Here is a 13,792-nt window from a genome sequence, read left to right as displayed (position 1 = left end):
GTCAGCTGTCTACTCCAGAATTGTATGCCGTACCCTAAAAAAAGGTCTTACCAGAGACTTGTACAGAGGCATTACCACCTCCTTTTTCCTGCTGGCCATTCATCTCCCTGTGCATCCAAGAATCCTTCTGGCTTTTGCCATCACTGAATTGGCCAGTCAGGTGCAACTGTTTCATGCACAGAATTTTTATTCTTTGGTTCTAATTTCTTTTCATTTTTTAAAATTTTGTTTTCTGTTTTATATTTCAGTGGAACATAACCTTCCTTTTCTTTCTTTCTTAGTTGTTTGTCTATATTCCACTGTGCAAGTGTCTTTGACTGTTTCCCTTTCTCCTTTACCCAGTCTGCCTTTTACTTTCTCTCTACCTTTTCTTTCTTCCTGTCTCCTATTCTCTCACCCATTTTTCCTACCAAAGTTGCTTCTTTATACTTCTGTCTAATATATCCTTGCTACATCTCCTATACCTTGCTGTGTTCTGTCTCATCTTGGCAATGTCATTACCTCTGATATTCTCACAAGATCAGACACTTAGCACAATGTGGGAACACTGCGTATGCTAAGATATGTGACTGGTGTTCTGGGTATGCATCAGTACATCTTGAACTGGACATTGCTTCTGACTGGTTGTTTTAAAATAAGCAGTAGTAACTAATTTTGTACTTAGCTAAAAGTACAGCCCTAGCATTCAGCCAACTTGAACTTTAATGATCCAGTGCTGTATTAACTGAGATTTGTTTTAATGTGTAAAATATATTTTAGGTAAGGCTTGCATTTCTTTCAACAAAAAAGATTATCGAGGAGCTCTTGCATACTATAAGAAGGCACTACGCACAAACCCAGGCTGCCCAGGTAAAAGGAAGACTTACAAATCTGAAACTGTGATGTTACTTACCTTATAAGAATCCATAAACATGCCAGCAATGTACTGTAAAAAGCATAAAAAATATCAATAAAAGAGAATTTGCACCAGCAGAATGTATCCCATTTGCCTTCCTTGTTATGAATAATTTTCATTCTTGTCACTAGTCCAGTATTTTCTTTTTACAGAGATTCATTTAATGCTGGGCAAAAGTAGCAAGCACATGTCAGCAGTGCTCAGTGAAGTAGTAATTTTGTAGTTTTTACATTTGGTCAAAGGTCATGCTTGAAAACAGACTTTGCTAAGATTGGAGTTGACAGGTAAAGTCTGTTCTTAAAGGTACGTTAGGTTGGGCTTATCACGTTCAGGCATTTTGGGTGGCTCTCCTGCTTTATTTGCAGCATCTTCTTGGCCATTCTTTGGTTTTGTCTTTGGAGGGGATCCTTTTGACTAATCTGGATCACTCTGGAACTTGGGGTAAAGGAGAACTTTTTTGGGGGAAATCATACATTCCTTAGCGTCATTCCGGACATGCCCAGAAAAATACTGATGGGTTGGTTGTGCACTCCTTCCAGCAGGTGGAGACAGAGAATTCTGACTCTCTTGAGAGCCAATTAGAGCCCTGGCTAGCTATAGTAAGATCAAGTATTCTCAGTCTCCAGCAGGTGAAAAGTGGTGAGCCCTTCAGTCTATTATACTTCTTATTCTATTTCTGTCTACTTTTAGTTTAAAAAAAAATTTGTTATTTATTTAATCCATTTTTCTGTGCAATGGTGTTTAAAAAAAAAAAAAAAAAAGCTTACTAAGGAGGCTGAGGCCTGCTGGGATTCTCTTACATCCTCGTGGGTGTCACACTCAGATGACAAAGTCCCTCCCCCCCCAACTACCTCCCGACCTTGGATATTAGTGTATTTTAATGTAATTGGGTCTTCACTGCTGCACTAACCTCAGCCCCTTCGAGGGAGGGTTTCCTGAGGACAGGGAGAGACAGCCACTTTGCTTTGGTGCTGTGGGAAAAAACAAACAAACTGTCAAATGAGCAGAGCAGCTCACATTCTACCTTGCTGCATCTGTGTTTTACCTGATGTGTAATTCTCCTGCCTTTGTTCAGCCGGTTTCTTTAAAAAAATAAAATAAAAACACAGCATTGCGGAGAATCTGTGGCATGTCAGCGCAGGGGCCTCATGGCGTCCGGTACTTGTAAATATTGTACTTCCAAAGAGGCTCCAGCACTTATTCAGAGTTGGGGTGTGATTCGGGTGCTCTGCTTTCTACTCCCGGGCAATCAGCTGTTCTTCCTCATGCGCCGGTTTGGCGGGAAGTGCAGCCATTAAGCAGTTGCAAGCAGGAAGCACCGCCATTAGGCAATCACAGCCTACCACATCAGAGCTTGGTTCTTCAGCTCCAGAAAAGCCCTTGGAGGTTTCTTTCTTGCCTGGGTCATTGCAGGGGGGAGAACTTCAAGGGAGTTTTCCTCCTGAATTTGTGGTGCAAATGTACAGAGCATTTTTAATGCATAAATCGGATCCCTCTCCAGTACTTGCTTCTGAAGGGTCAGGGACCTCAGATCTTCTCTCCTCTCAAAAGACCTAGGGTTGCCTGAGCTTTAGAGACAGATGCTGATATGGATTTAGATCCGAGATGCCTTTCCTTGGGGAAGACCTTGAGATAGAAGAAGCAGGATTTTCATAGGAAGCTATTCCTGGTGATTCAGTATTAGACACTCTCCTTCCTGGGGAGGATTCTTCTGTTGTATGTATTTTTCAAAAGGAGGATTTGCAGGAGTTTATAGCCTTGGTCTCTTCTACATTAAATTTTGAAGAGGATTCAGTAGTTGGTCAGTAGCGCATGGTGGATCTTTTAGTTAAAGGTATTAGGAAAGCTGGTAAAACTTTTCCTTTGCATCAGGATATCAGAGATATCATCCAAGCACAGTGGGATATACCAGGTGCCCCATTTCGTCTTTCAAGATCTGTAGTTGATGTAATAGTTTCTGCTGTTACCAAGAGCAATACTGTTCCCGTGGGTGGAGGCTCAGCGCTAAAGGATGTACAAGATCGGCATATGGAATCTCTTTTAAAGTCTTCTTTTGACGTCTCGGCTCTTGCGGTCCAGGCAGCTATCTGTGGTTCTCTGGTAGCCAGGGCTTGTTTTAGGTGGTCCGAGTGAGTATTGGATAGGTCCTCAGATGACTTCTCTTTAGTGGACTCTGAAGTGGCTAAGATAGAGATGGGATCAGCTTTCTTAGCTGATGCCATGTGTGGTTTATTGCGGGCATCTTCCAAGTTTATGGCCTTAAGTGTTGCGGCCTATCGTTCTCTTTGGCTTCGAGGCTGGTCTGTTGATGCGGCTTCTAAGTCTAAACTTAGTAAGTTCCCCTGGTCTTCCTGAAGAATGTCCTAGGCCGTCCAGTCATGGATTTCTTTCCAGTAGGGGACGTGGCAGAGATTTTTGTTGGTTTCGAGCAGGCAGAGTACCTTCTGTTCCACAGTTTTGCTATTTTCAAAGGTTTCAGTCCTTTCAAGGTGCCCACTGCAGAAGTAGGAATGCAGATACCCTCTGCTTGTCCGACACAATGAAGGTTTCCGGATCCAATGTCCGCTTCCAGTGGAGCTCGGTTGGCTCAATTTTATTGGAGGTGGGCCGAAGTTACCTCCGATCAATAGGTTTTCGAGGTTATTTGTGATGGGTCCGCCTTAGAGTTTGTGCGGCCATTGCCAGATGCTTTCCTAGAGTCTCCTTGTTCTTGTCTAAAAGCAGGGGCAGTCTGGGTCATTCTAGAAAGGCTTCTTTCTTTACAAGCAGTCTGCCCTGTTCCTCCTTCAGAAATAATAGGTAGTTATTCCATTTACTTTGTAGTTGCCAAAAAAGAGGAGTCCTTTCGCCCAATTTTGGATCTCAAGGCAATCAGCTGGACGCTCGAGGTTACCAGTTTTTGTATAGAAACTCTGTGTTCCGTCATTGTTGTGGTTCGTTCAGGGGAGTTTCTCATGGCTCTAGATTTGACAGAGGCTTATCTGCATATCCCGATTCGTCCTTTGCATCAGAGGTTTCTTTGTTTGCAGTTTTGGGCCAGCATTTCAGTTTCAAGCTCTTCCTTCAGTCTTGCTACGGCTCCTCATACCTTTACGAAGGTCATGGAAATAGTGACAGCGGCTCTCAGAAAAGAGGACATTCTAGTCCATCCTTACTGGACGATTGGTTGATCAAGCAAAATTGTATCGAGAGTGGTGCAAGCCACGGAGCATGTGGTTCAGTGTTCTTCAGTGGCTTGGTTGGGTAGTAAACCCACTCAAGAGTTCTCCTGGGGCTGTCCTCAGTCTCTTATGTATCTAGAAGTTTCCTTCAACACTCTACAAAGACGAGTATTTTTGCCTCCGAACAGAATTGTCAAACTTCAGGATCACATACGGACTTTTCCTTTGCAAGCTGGTACCATATGCGAGAGATTATCTTCAGGTCTTAGGATCCATGGCGGCAACAATTGAGGTAGTGTTCCCTTGGGCCAGAGCACATATGAGGCCTCTCCAGAATCCCATTGGTCTCCGCCAGTACAGAATTCTCTGATGGTCAAACTGATTCTCAGGACTTGAGAGCGGAGGAGGAGAGGTGTGGCCTAGTGGTTAGGGTGGTGGACTCTGGTCCTGGGGAACTAAGGAACTGAGTTCGATTCCCACTTCAGGCACAGGCAGCTCCTTGTGACTCTGGGCAGGTCACTTAACCCTCCATTGCCCCAGGTACAAATAAGTACCTGTATATAATATGTAAGCCGCATTGAGCCTGCCATGAGTGGGAAAGCGTGGGGTACAAATGTAACAAAAAAAAAAAAGGAGTCTCCGTTGGTGACACAAAATCTGGTCAAGGGAGTTCTTTTAGATCCTCCTCAGTGGGTCATACTAACAACCGATGCCAGTTCTCAGGGCTGGGGAGCTCACTGTCTGGGTCATGTTGCTCAGGGTCTGTGGTCACAAGAGAAAGACGTCCCTACTCGATCAATCTTTTGGAAATGAGAGCAATTCGTCTGGCTCTGCAGGCATTCTCTCAGACACCGGCCCTTGCGAGTCCTCTCAGACAAAGCAACAGCAGTGGCGTATGACAATCGGGAAGGAGGAATAAGAAGGTCATCTTCTATAGCAGGAGTGCAGGCTCTTCTAATGTCTTGGGCGGAGCTCCATCTCTTGGACCTTTTGACCTCTCATGTGGTGGGGACTTTGAATATCCAAGCAGACTTCCTCAGTCGTCGCACCCTAGACCTGGGAGAATGGGAGCTCATGAATCTGATGGCATGGCTACAGCGCACAAATTCAGAGTGCCCTGATACTTCAGTCATCGGAAAGATCTCAGAGCAGAGGGACTAGATGCTCTTCTTCAGACACAACCAACAGATCTTCTTTATATGTTTCCTCCATGGCCCCTCTTGGGGCAACTCAAAGGATCTAGAGACATGCAGGTCTAGTAATTCTCGTAGTGGCCAGTTGGCCTCGCAGGCCTTGGTACACAGATTTCGTACGTATCTGTCGACTCTCCTCTTATGCTCCCGGACTCTCTGGACCTTCTAGTTCAAGGGCCGGTAGTTCATCTAGATCCGGCTTGATTTTGTCTTACGGCTTGGCTCTTGAAAGAGCATGGTTGACTAAGAGGCATATTATCAAAGCACTTAGCCTTCCAAAGTTCCATAGAAACCTATAGAACTTTGGAAGGCTAAGTGCTTTGAAAATATGCCTCTAAGAGAGGTTATTCCTTTAATGTCATAGTTATGATGCTTTGTTCGCAATGTCAGTCAACTTCTTTGAATTACATTCGCCCTTGAAGCTTGGTGTGCCGATTGATCTTTGTTGCCTTTTCTTGTGTTGGTGGTCCAAATCTTAGATTCTTAGGAAGGATTTGATAAAGTCTTGGCAATTGCTTCCCTCAAGGTGCAGATTGCGGCATTGTCTTGTTTTTGAGGTAAAATTAAAGGAAAGTCTTTGGCTAGCCATCCAGATGTTCGTTTCCTTAGAGGTGCAGGATTACTTTCTCATCCATCTAGAGCAATATTTCCTGCTTGGGATCTCAATATAGCCCTTTCCAGTCCTTACTAGACCACCTTTTGAACCGTTGTCAGCCTGCTGTCTAAACAATTTGATACTTAAAGTGGTATTTTAGTTGCCATTGTCTCGGCTAGGCGAGTGTCAGAGTTAAAGCGTTTTCCTGTATCATTTTTTTTTTCAGTTTTCCAAGGAACGAGTAACTTTGCACCCTGTTCCTTCTTTTCTTCTTAAGGTTTTGTCCAAGTTTCATTTGAACCAGTCAGTAGTTTTACCAGTACTAGGCTTATTTTCAGGGTCAGAAGAGCAATGGAGTTTATGGAAAGTCGATGTTGAGAGTCCTTAAGCATTATTGTGAACTACGGAGAATTTCAGACAGATTGACCTTTCTCTGCTCACTGGAGACGCCTGCAAGGGTTTGGCGGCATCTAAGCCTACCATTTTAAGAGTGCTAGGACCGCTGCTCTTTAATATATTTATAAATGATTTAGAGATGGGAGTAACTAGCGAGGTAATTAAATTTGCTGATGATACAAAGTTATTCAAAGTCGTTAATTCACGAGAGGATTGTGAAAAATTACAGAAGGACCTTACGAGACTGGGAGACTGGGCAGCTAAATGGCAGATGTCGTTTAATGTGAGGCAGTGTAAGTGATGCATGTGGGAAAAAAGAACCCAAAATTACAGCTACGTCATGCAAGGTTCCACATTAGGAATTACGGACCAAAAAAAGGGATCTGGGTGTTGTTGTTGATAATACACTGAAACCTTCTGCTGAGTGTGCTGCTGCGGCTAGGAAAGCGAATAGAATGTTGGGTATTATTAGGAAAGGTATAGAAAACAGGTGTGAGGATGTTATAATGCCGTTGTATCGTTCCATGGTGCAACCGCACCTTGAATATTGTGTCCAATTCTGGTCGCCGCATCTCAAGAAAGATATAGTGGAATTGGAAAAGGTGCAGCGAAGGGCGACGAAAATGATAGCGGGGATGGGACGACTTCCCTATGAAGAAAGACTAAGGAGGCTAGGGCTTTTCAGCTTGGAGAAGAGACGGCTGAGGGGAGACATGATAGAGGTAAAATAATGAGTGGAGTGGAACAGGTGGATGTGAAGTGTCTGTTCACGCTTTCCAAAAATAGTAGGACTAGGGGGCATGCGATGAAACTACAGTGTAGTACATTTAAAACAAATAGGAGAAAAATTTCTTCACCCAGCGCGTAATTAAACTCTGGAATTTGTTGCTGGAGAATGTGGTGAAGGCGGTTAGCTTGGCAGAGTTTAAAAAGGGTTTGGACGGTTTCCTAAAGGACAAGTCCATAGATCGCTACTAAATGGACTTGGAAAAATCCACAATTTCAGGAATACCATGTATAGAATGTTGTACGTTGGGAAGCTGCCAGGTGCCCTTGGCTGCTGTCGTGGACAGGATGCTGGGCTTGATGGGCCTTTGGTCTTTTCCCAGTATGGCATTACTTATGTACTTATATATTTCATTGAATGTCCCCTAGTCCTAGTATTTTGGAAAGAGTAAACTGATGCTTCAAGTCTACCCTATCCACTCCACTCATTATTTTATAGACCTCTATCAATCTTCCCTCAGCTGTCTTTCTCCAAGCTGAATATTTGAGGTGCAGTCGCACTGTGGAGTGATAAAAAGGCATTCTAATATTTGTTTTCCATTCCTTTCCTATTAATACCTAACATTGTATTTGCTTTCTTAGCCACCGCAGCACACTGAGCAGAAGGTTTCAACGTATCATCAACGACGACACCAAGATCCCTTTCTTGGTCAGTGACTCCTAACGTGGAACCTTGCATTACGTAGCTATAATTTTGGATTCCTCTTTCCCATATGCATCTGCCATTAGATGCCCAGTCTCGTAAGGTCCTCTTGTAATTTTTCACAATCCTCTTTCGATTTAACAACTTTGAATAACTTTGTTTCGTCACTAGCTACTCCCATCTCTAGGTCATTTATAAATAGTTTAAAAAGCAGCGGTCCCAGCACAGACCCCTGAGGAACCTCACAATCTACCCTTCTCCATTGAGAAAACTGACCATTTAACCATACTCTCTGTTTTCTATCTTTTAACTAGTTTTTAATCCACAATAGGACACTACCTCCTATCTCATGACTCTCCAATTTCTTCTGGAGCCTTTCATGAGGTATTTTGTCAAACGCCGTCTGAAAATCCAGATACGCTATTCTGCTTATTTTCGAATGAGAAGGCCGGACATCTTCCGACACAAATCGGGAGATGGCCGGCCTTCTCCTAAAGCCATCCAAATCGGTATAATCGAAAGCGTGGTTAATCGGGGGCGTGGTTAAGAGATGGACGGCTTCGGCCGATAATGGAAAAAAGAAAGCAGGCCCTGACGAGCATTTGACTGACTTTACTTGGTCCCTTTTTGTTCACGACCAAGCCTTGAAAAGCTGCCCCAACTGACCAGATGACCACCAGAGGGAATCGGGGATCACCTCCCCTTACTCCCCAAGTGGTCACCAACTCCCTCCCACCGCCCCCCCCCCCCAAAAAAAAAAACCCAAACAAAACATTTTTTTGCCAGCCTGTATGCGAGCCTCAAATGTCATACCCAGCTCCATCACAGCAGTATGCAGGTCCTTGGAGCAGTTTTTAGTGGGTGCAGTGCACTTCAGAAAGGTGAACCCAGGCCATCCCTCACCTACCTGTTACGTTTGTGGTGGTAAATGGGAGCCCTCCAACCCCCCGCCCCCCCCAAAACCCACTGTACCCACATGTAGGTGCCCCCTTCCCTAAGGGCTATGGTATTGTGTACAGTAGTGGGTTTGGGGGGGGGGGGATTTGGGGGGCTCAGCACACAAGGTAAGGTTCCTTCTTCCATTTTCTGAAGGATTTTCTTTTAGCTTTAATAACTTCCTTCACCTCACTTTTTAACCATGCTGGCTGTCATTTGGTCTTCCTTCCTCCTTTTTTAATACATGAAATATATTTGGCCTGGGCTTCCAGGATAGTATTTTTGAACAGCATCCACTCCTGATGTAAATTTTTGACCCTCGCAGCTGCTCCTCTAAGTTTTTTTTTTCTTTTTTTTCTTTTTTTCTTTTTTTTCACCGTTCTTCTCATTTTATCATAGTCTCCTTTTTGAAAGTTAAACGCTAACTTATTGGATTTCCTGCATATACTTGCTCCAAAGCTAATATCAAATCTGATCATATTATGATTACTGTTATCAAGCAGCCCCAGCACCATTACCTCCTGCACCAGATCATGCGCTCCAGTAAGGACTAGGTCTAGAATTTTTCCTTCTCTTGTCGGCTCCTGTGCCAGTTTCTCCATAAAGCAGTCCTTGATTTGTTCAAGGAATTTTACCTCCCTGTCATGCCCTGATGTTACATTTACCCAGTCAATATCGGGGTAATTGAAAATCACCCATTATTATTGTGTTGACCAGTTTGTTAGCATCCCTAATTTCCTTTAACATTTCTACATCCATCTGTTCATCCTGGCCAGGCGGATGGTAGTACACTCCTATCACTATCCTTTTCCACTTTACAAATGGAATTTCAATCCATTGGGATTCCAAGATTTGTTTGTTTCCTGCAGATTTTCAATCTATTTGATTCAAGGCCTTCCTTAACTTACTGTGCTACCCCTCCACCAATTCGTTCCACCCCTATCACTACGATACACTTTGTACCCCGGTATGACAGTGTCCCACTGGTTATCCTCCTTCCACCATGTCTCAGAGATACCTATTATATCTATTTTTTCATTTAGTGCAATATATTCTAACTCTCCCATCATATTTCTTACGCTTCTAGCATTCACATATAGACATTTCAAACTTTATTTGTTGTTCCTATTTACATCTTCATGCTCAGTACTTGACAGTATTAATTTGCAATCTTTTGTATGATTTTTATTTTTATTTAAGGACACCTGATCTACTATGGTTAGGGTTACCATTTTGTGTCCTCTGAAAAAAGAGGATACGTCACGCCCCCTGCCCCACCCATGCCACGCCACGCCCCTTTTGGGTCATCGTTCCGCCCCATCACATAGCCCCCCCCCCGCGCGCGCCCCCGTCACATACCCCCCCTCACTATCTAGGTCTAGTGACGTCTTCGGGGCAGGAAAGAGCCCCTCTTGCCTGCCCGGAGCGCTGCCTGCCCTTGCCTGCATACTCCTCGTCTCGTCTAGGGATTCAAAATGGCCGCGAGAGTTGAAGCGGCCTCGCGAGACTTCAACTCTCGGCGGCCATTTTGAATCCCCAGCCGACCGAGAAGGATGATGGACAAGGGAGGCAGCGGTGCGCTCCGGGCAGGAAAGAGGGGGCTCTTTCCTGCCCCAAAGACATCACTAGACCACCAGGGAACATGGTAGGGAAGGGGAGGGTAGACGAAACCAGACCCACGGCGCAATCGCCCGCATGCACGCCCGCCCGCGCCCTCGTTTGTCCAGAAATCCGGACAAACGTGCGTGCGGGCAAAATCTGCCGGACGCCCCGGACATGCCCTCAAAAAGAGGACATGTCCGGGGAAATCCGGACGAATGGTAACCCTAACTATGGTCTCTTTTGCAACCTCACTATCGGGATACCCTATCTTCCCTGTTTAGGTGATATCTTTGAAAGATGCCTTATTTCGAATCATGTGCTTTTGAGTGACTGTCGGCCTTCCCCAAGTTTCTAGTTTAAAAGCTGCTCTATCTCCTTTTGAAATGCCGATGCCAGCAGCCTGGCCTCACCCTGGTTAAAGTGGAACCCATCCTTTTAGAATAGGCTCCCCCTTCCCCAGAATGTTGCCCAGTTCCTAACAAATCTAAAACCCTCCTCTCTACACCATCGTCTCATCCACACATTGAGACTGCTGAGCTCTGCCTGTCTCTTGGGCCCTGCGTGTGGAATGGGTAGCACTTCAGAAAATGCTACCCAAGAGGTTATGGATTTGAGCTTTGTACCTATGAGCCTAAATTTGGCTTCCAGAACCTGTCTCCCACATTTTCCTATGTCATTGGTACCCACATGTACCAAGACAGCCGGCTCCTCCCTAGCACTATCTAAAATCCTATGTAGGTGACGCGTGAGGTCCGCCACCTTCGCACCAGGCAGGCAAGTCACCAGGCCTCATGTCCACCAACCACTGCTGCTTTGTTACTTCCCATCAGTATCTTTCTGGGCCAGTCTGGAACAACACTATGGAAGGAGAAATTAGATCTTGCTGCTAATTTGCTTTCCTTTAGTTCCTCTGGACCAGCCCAGAACACTCCCAGTACTGTGATTTCTTGGCCATTTATTTCCGTGTGAAGTCTTAACACTGATGTAATTTACTATTGCATATTAGGTTCAGGGGTATTGCGCTGCTTTGAACATTTATAGTAATTTATAAAAAAAAAAAAAAAGGAGACCCACATACTTCTGTATATATCTGTTTTCAAAGTCTATAAGGCTTTATCTGTTGCCTATTTGGCTTTACTAGTGGCACAGAAGTTACTTCCTATCTTTCCTGCTTTGTTATATTAATACTGGATCTTACTATAGGTAGCCAGGGCTCTTATTGGCTTTCGTGAGTCCGAATTCTCAGTCTCCACCTGTTAGAGTGCATAACCCATCAGTATCTTTCTGGGCAAGTCTGGAGGGACTAAAAGAAAGCAAATTAGCAGGTAAGATCTAATTTCTCCTTTTAGCTCAGAAATATATTTTAAATCATTGGCTGTAAGATTCCCCCCCCCCCCCCCCCCCCCCCCCCACACACACACACACATTTTGGTACTGGTGCAATAAACTCCATGCCTTAATGCTGTGGGAATCGTACGGTGCATGAACTCACCCTAAGTGCCAGAAAGATTTTTTGGCTATTTGGACACCATATTTATCAACTATCTTTCCAACAGCTTGTAGTCGGGCCATTAAGGCTCCACAGGTCTCTACTGCATAGACCTGGGGGGGGGGGGAGGGGGTTAGCTTAGTAGGAAGGGTGAGAGATGGCCTTTACAAGAGGGTATAAGAGTCCAACCCTTGAACCTAATGGTGGGGGATATAGTAGGTTTCCTATTATTGTAATATTATGTGGAAATGTATGGAGTTGTATTCATTTTGCGTTTTCTAATAAAAAGATTTGATATATAAAGGTATGCTAGATTGTTTTGCTAAGTCCTCAACTTGTGGGTACTGTTACTGGATGTAGTAACATTATTTCTCCAAGGACAAGCAGGCTGCTTGTTGTCACGACTGGGTTGACGTCCACGGCAGCCCCCACCAACCGGAACAAAACTTCGCGGGCAGTCCCGCACGCAGGGCACGCCCATCGCGCATGCGCGGCCGTCTTCCCGCCCGTGCACAACTGTTCCCGCTCAGGTTTTTTCGATTCCGCGCTGGAGAGAGACGTGTTATCGTCTCTCTCTCTGTCAGCCCCGGAAACCGGATCGCGGCCTAGCCGCGAGTTTTTCTCTTTTCGTGCACGTTCGCGCCTCTTTCCTTTCTTCTGTTAAAAAAAAAAGAAGTCCGCTCGTCGTCTTTAGCTGCGGGGGCGCCTCGTGGCCGCGCGGTCGTTTCTTTTTTTCGGGTGTGCTTTTCACCGCCACCATCGACGACTTTGACTTCGCCGACGCGATTTTTCCGTCGATGTCCTCGAAGGTCCCGAGCGGATTCAAGAAGTGTGTTCGGTGCGGCCGGCAGATCTCGCAGACCGATACGCTTGGTGCCTCCAGTGCCTTGGGCCGGAGCATAATACCAAGACGTGCACCTTGTGTCTCGGCTTGTGGAAGCGGACACAGGTGGCGAGGCAAGTTCTTCGGGACCGTCTTTTTGGAACTTGAGCCAGCCCCTCGACGTCGAAGGCATCGGTGTCGACGGCCGGATCTTCGGTACTGTTACCGATGTCGACGAAATCGGCACCGACCCCAAGAGTACAGGTACCGTTGGCCCGCCGGTGCGACGGCGGGGGTGAGCGGCCGCGCGGGCAATCGGCCCCGGCCACTCCCTCTACCCAGGGCCATTGGGACTGAACCCTGTCAGACCCGATCCCTCGAGGCCGGTGGGGGGGGGGTTTCTACCTCCTCTTCATCTCTGCCGCCGAGCGCCAATGACGGGCACCGAAAGGAAACCAAAAAGCACCGTCATCGGTCGCCCACGGCGCACGGGACTACCAGCTCCGGCGCCTCCAGAGAGGATTCGAAGCCGAGGAAGCGGCAGTGCCGAGAGGAGCGTTCCCCCTCGGTTGAAGAGGTGTCGCTGCGTCAGTCCATGGGTGCTTCGGTACCGTCTCCTGGACCCTAGCAGCTTCCAGCATTCCCGACAGCAGGCCTTGATGAGTGCCTCCGAGCCATCCTTCCAGGGATTCTGGAAGGGCTGATGCTCCAGGCTTTGCCGGCACCCCGGCGCTGTTGATGGAGGCGCCGGTGTGCTCTAGCCCGATGCCGAGGCCTCCGACGCCGCTTGTGGCACCGGTGTCGACCGCCACGCAGGTGGAATCCCCGTCGACGTCGATGGAGGGAGCTTCATCCCCGCCGGCGCGGGAGTCCACCGCTCGACGCCATCATCGAGGACATGGTTCCTCGCAGTCGAGACGGGCCCGGTTCAGGTCTGAGCTACAAGAGCTCATGTCCGACACCGAGGAAGAGGCCTTGTGGGGGGAGGAGGAGGACCCCAGATATTTCTCCTCAGAGGAGTCTGAGGGCCTTCCCTCCGACCCCACTCCTTCACCGGAGAGGAAGCTCTTGCCCCCTGAGAGCCTCTCCTTTGCCTCCTTCGTCAGGGACATGTCTATTTGCATTCCCTTCCCCGTGGTCTCTGTGGATGAGCCGAGGGCCGAGATGCTCGAGGTCCTCGACTATCCATCACCACCTAGAGAGTCTTCCACGGTGCCGTTGCACAATGTCCTCAAAGAGACACTGCTTCGGAACTGGCTGAAGCCTTTATCTA

General features: G+C 46.6%; 1 protein-coding gene across 1 annotated transcript in view; it reads left to right on the top strand.

Annotated features, from left to right (window-relative positions):
* Positions 1–13,792, top strand: part of CTR9 (CTR9 homolog, Paf1/RNA polymerase II complex component) — a 280,854-nt gene that overhangs the window by 57,355 nt on the left and 209,707 nt on the right. The window contains exon 5 of the mRNA XM_030200983.1: positions 760–849. Coding sequence (XP_030056843.1) covers positions 760–849 — 90 coding nt within the window. The remainder of the gene's footprint in view (positions 1–759; positions 850–13,792) is intronic.

The sequence above is a fragment of the Microcaecilia unicolor genome, chromosome 4 (assembly GCF_901765095.1).
Source record: "Microcaecilia unicolor chromosome 4, aMicUni1.1, whole genome shotgun sequence".
In the NCBI taxonomy this organism is placed as follows: domain Eukaryota; kingdom Metazoa; phylum Chordata; class Amphibia; order Gymnophiona; family Siphonopidae; genus Microcaecilia; species Microcaecilia unicolor.
This window is presented reverse-complemented; position numbering and strand designations above follow the sequence as displayed.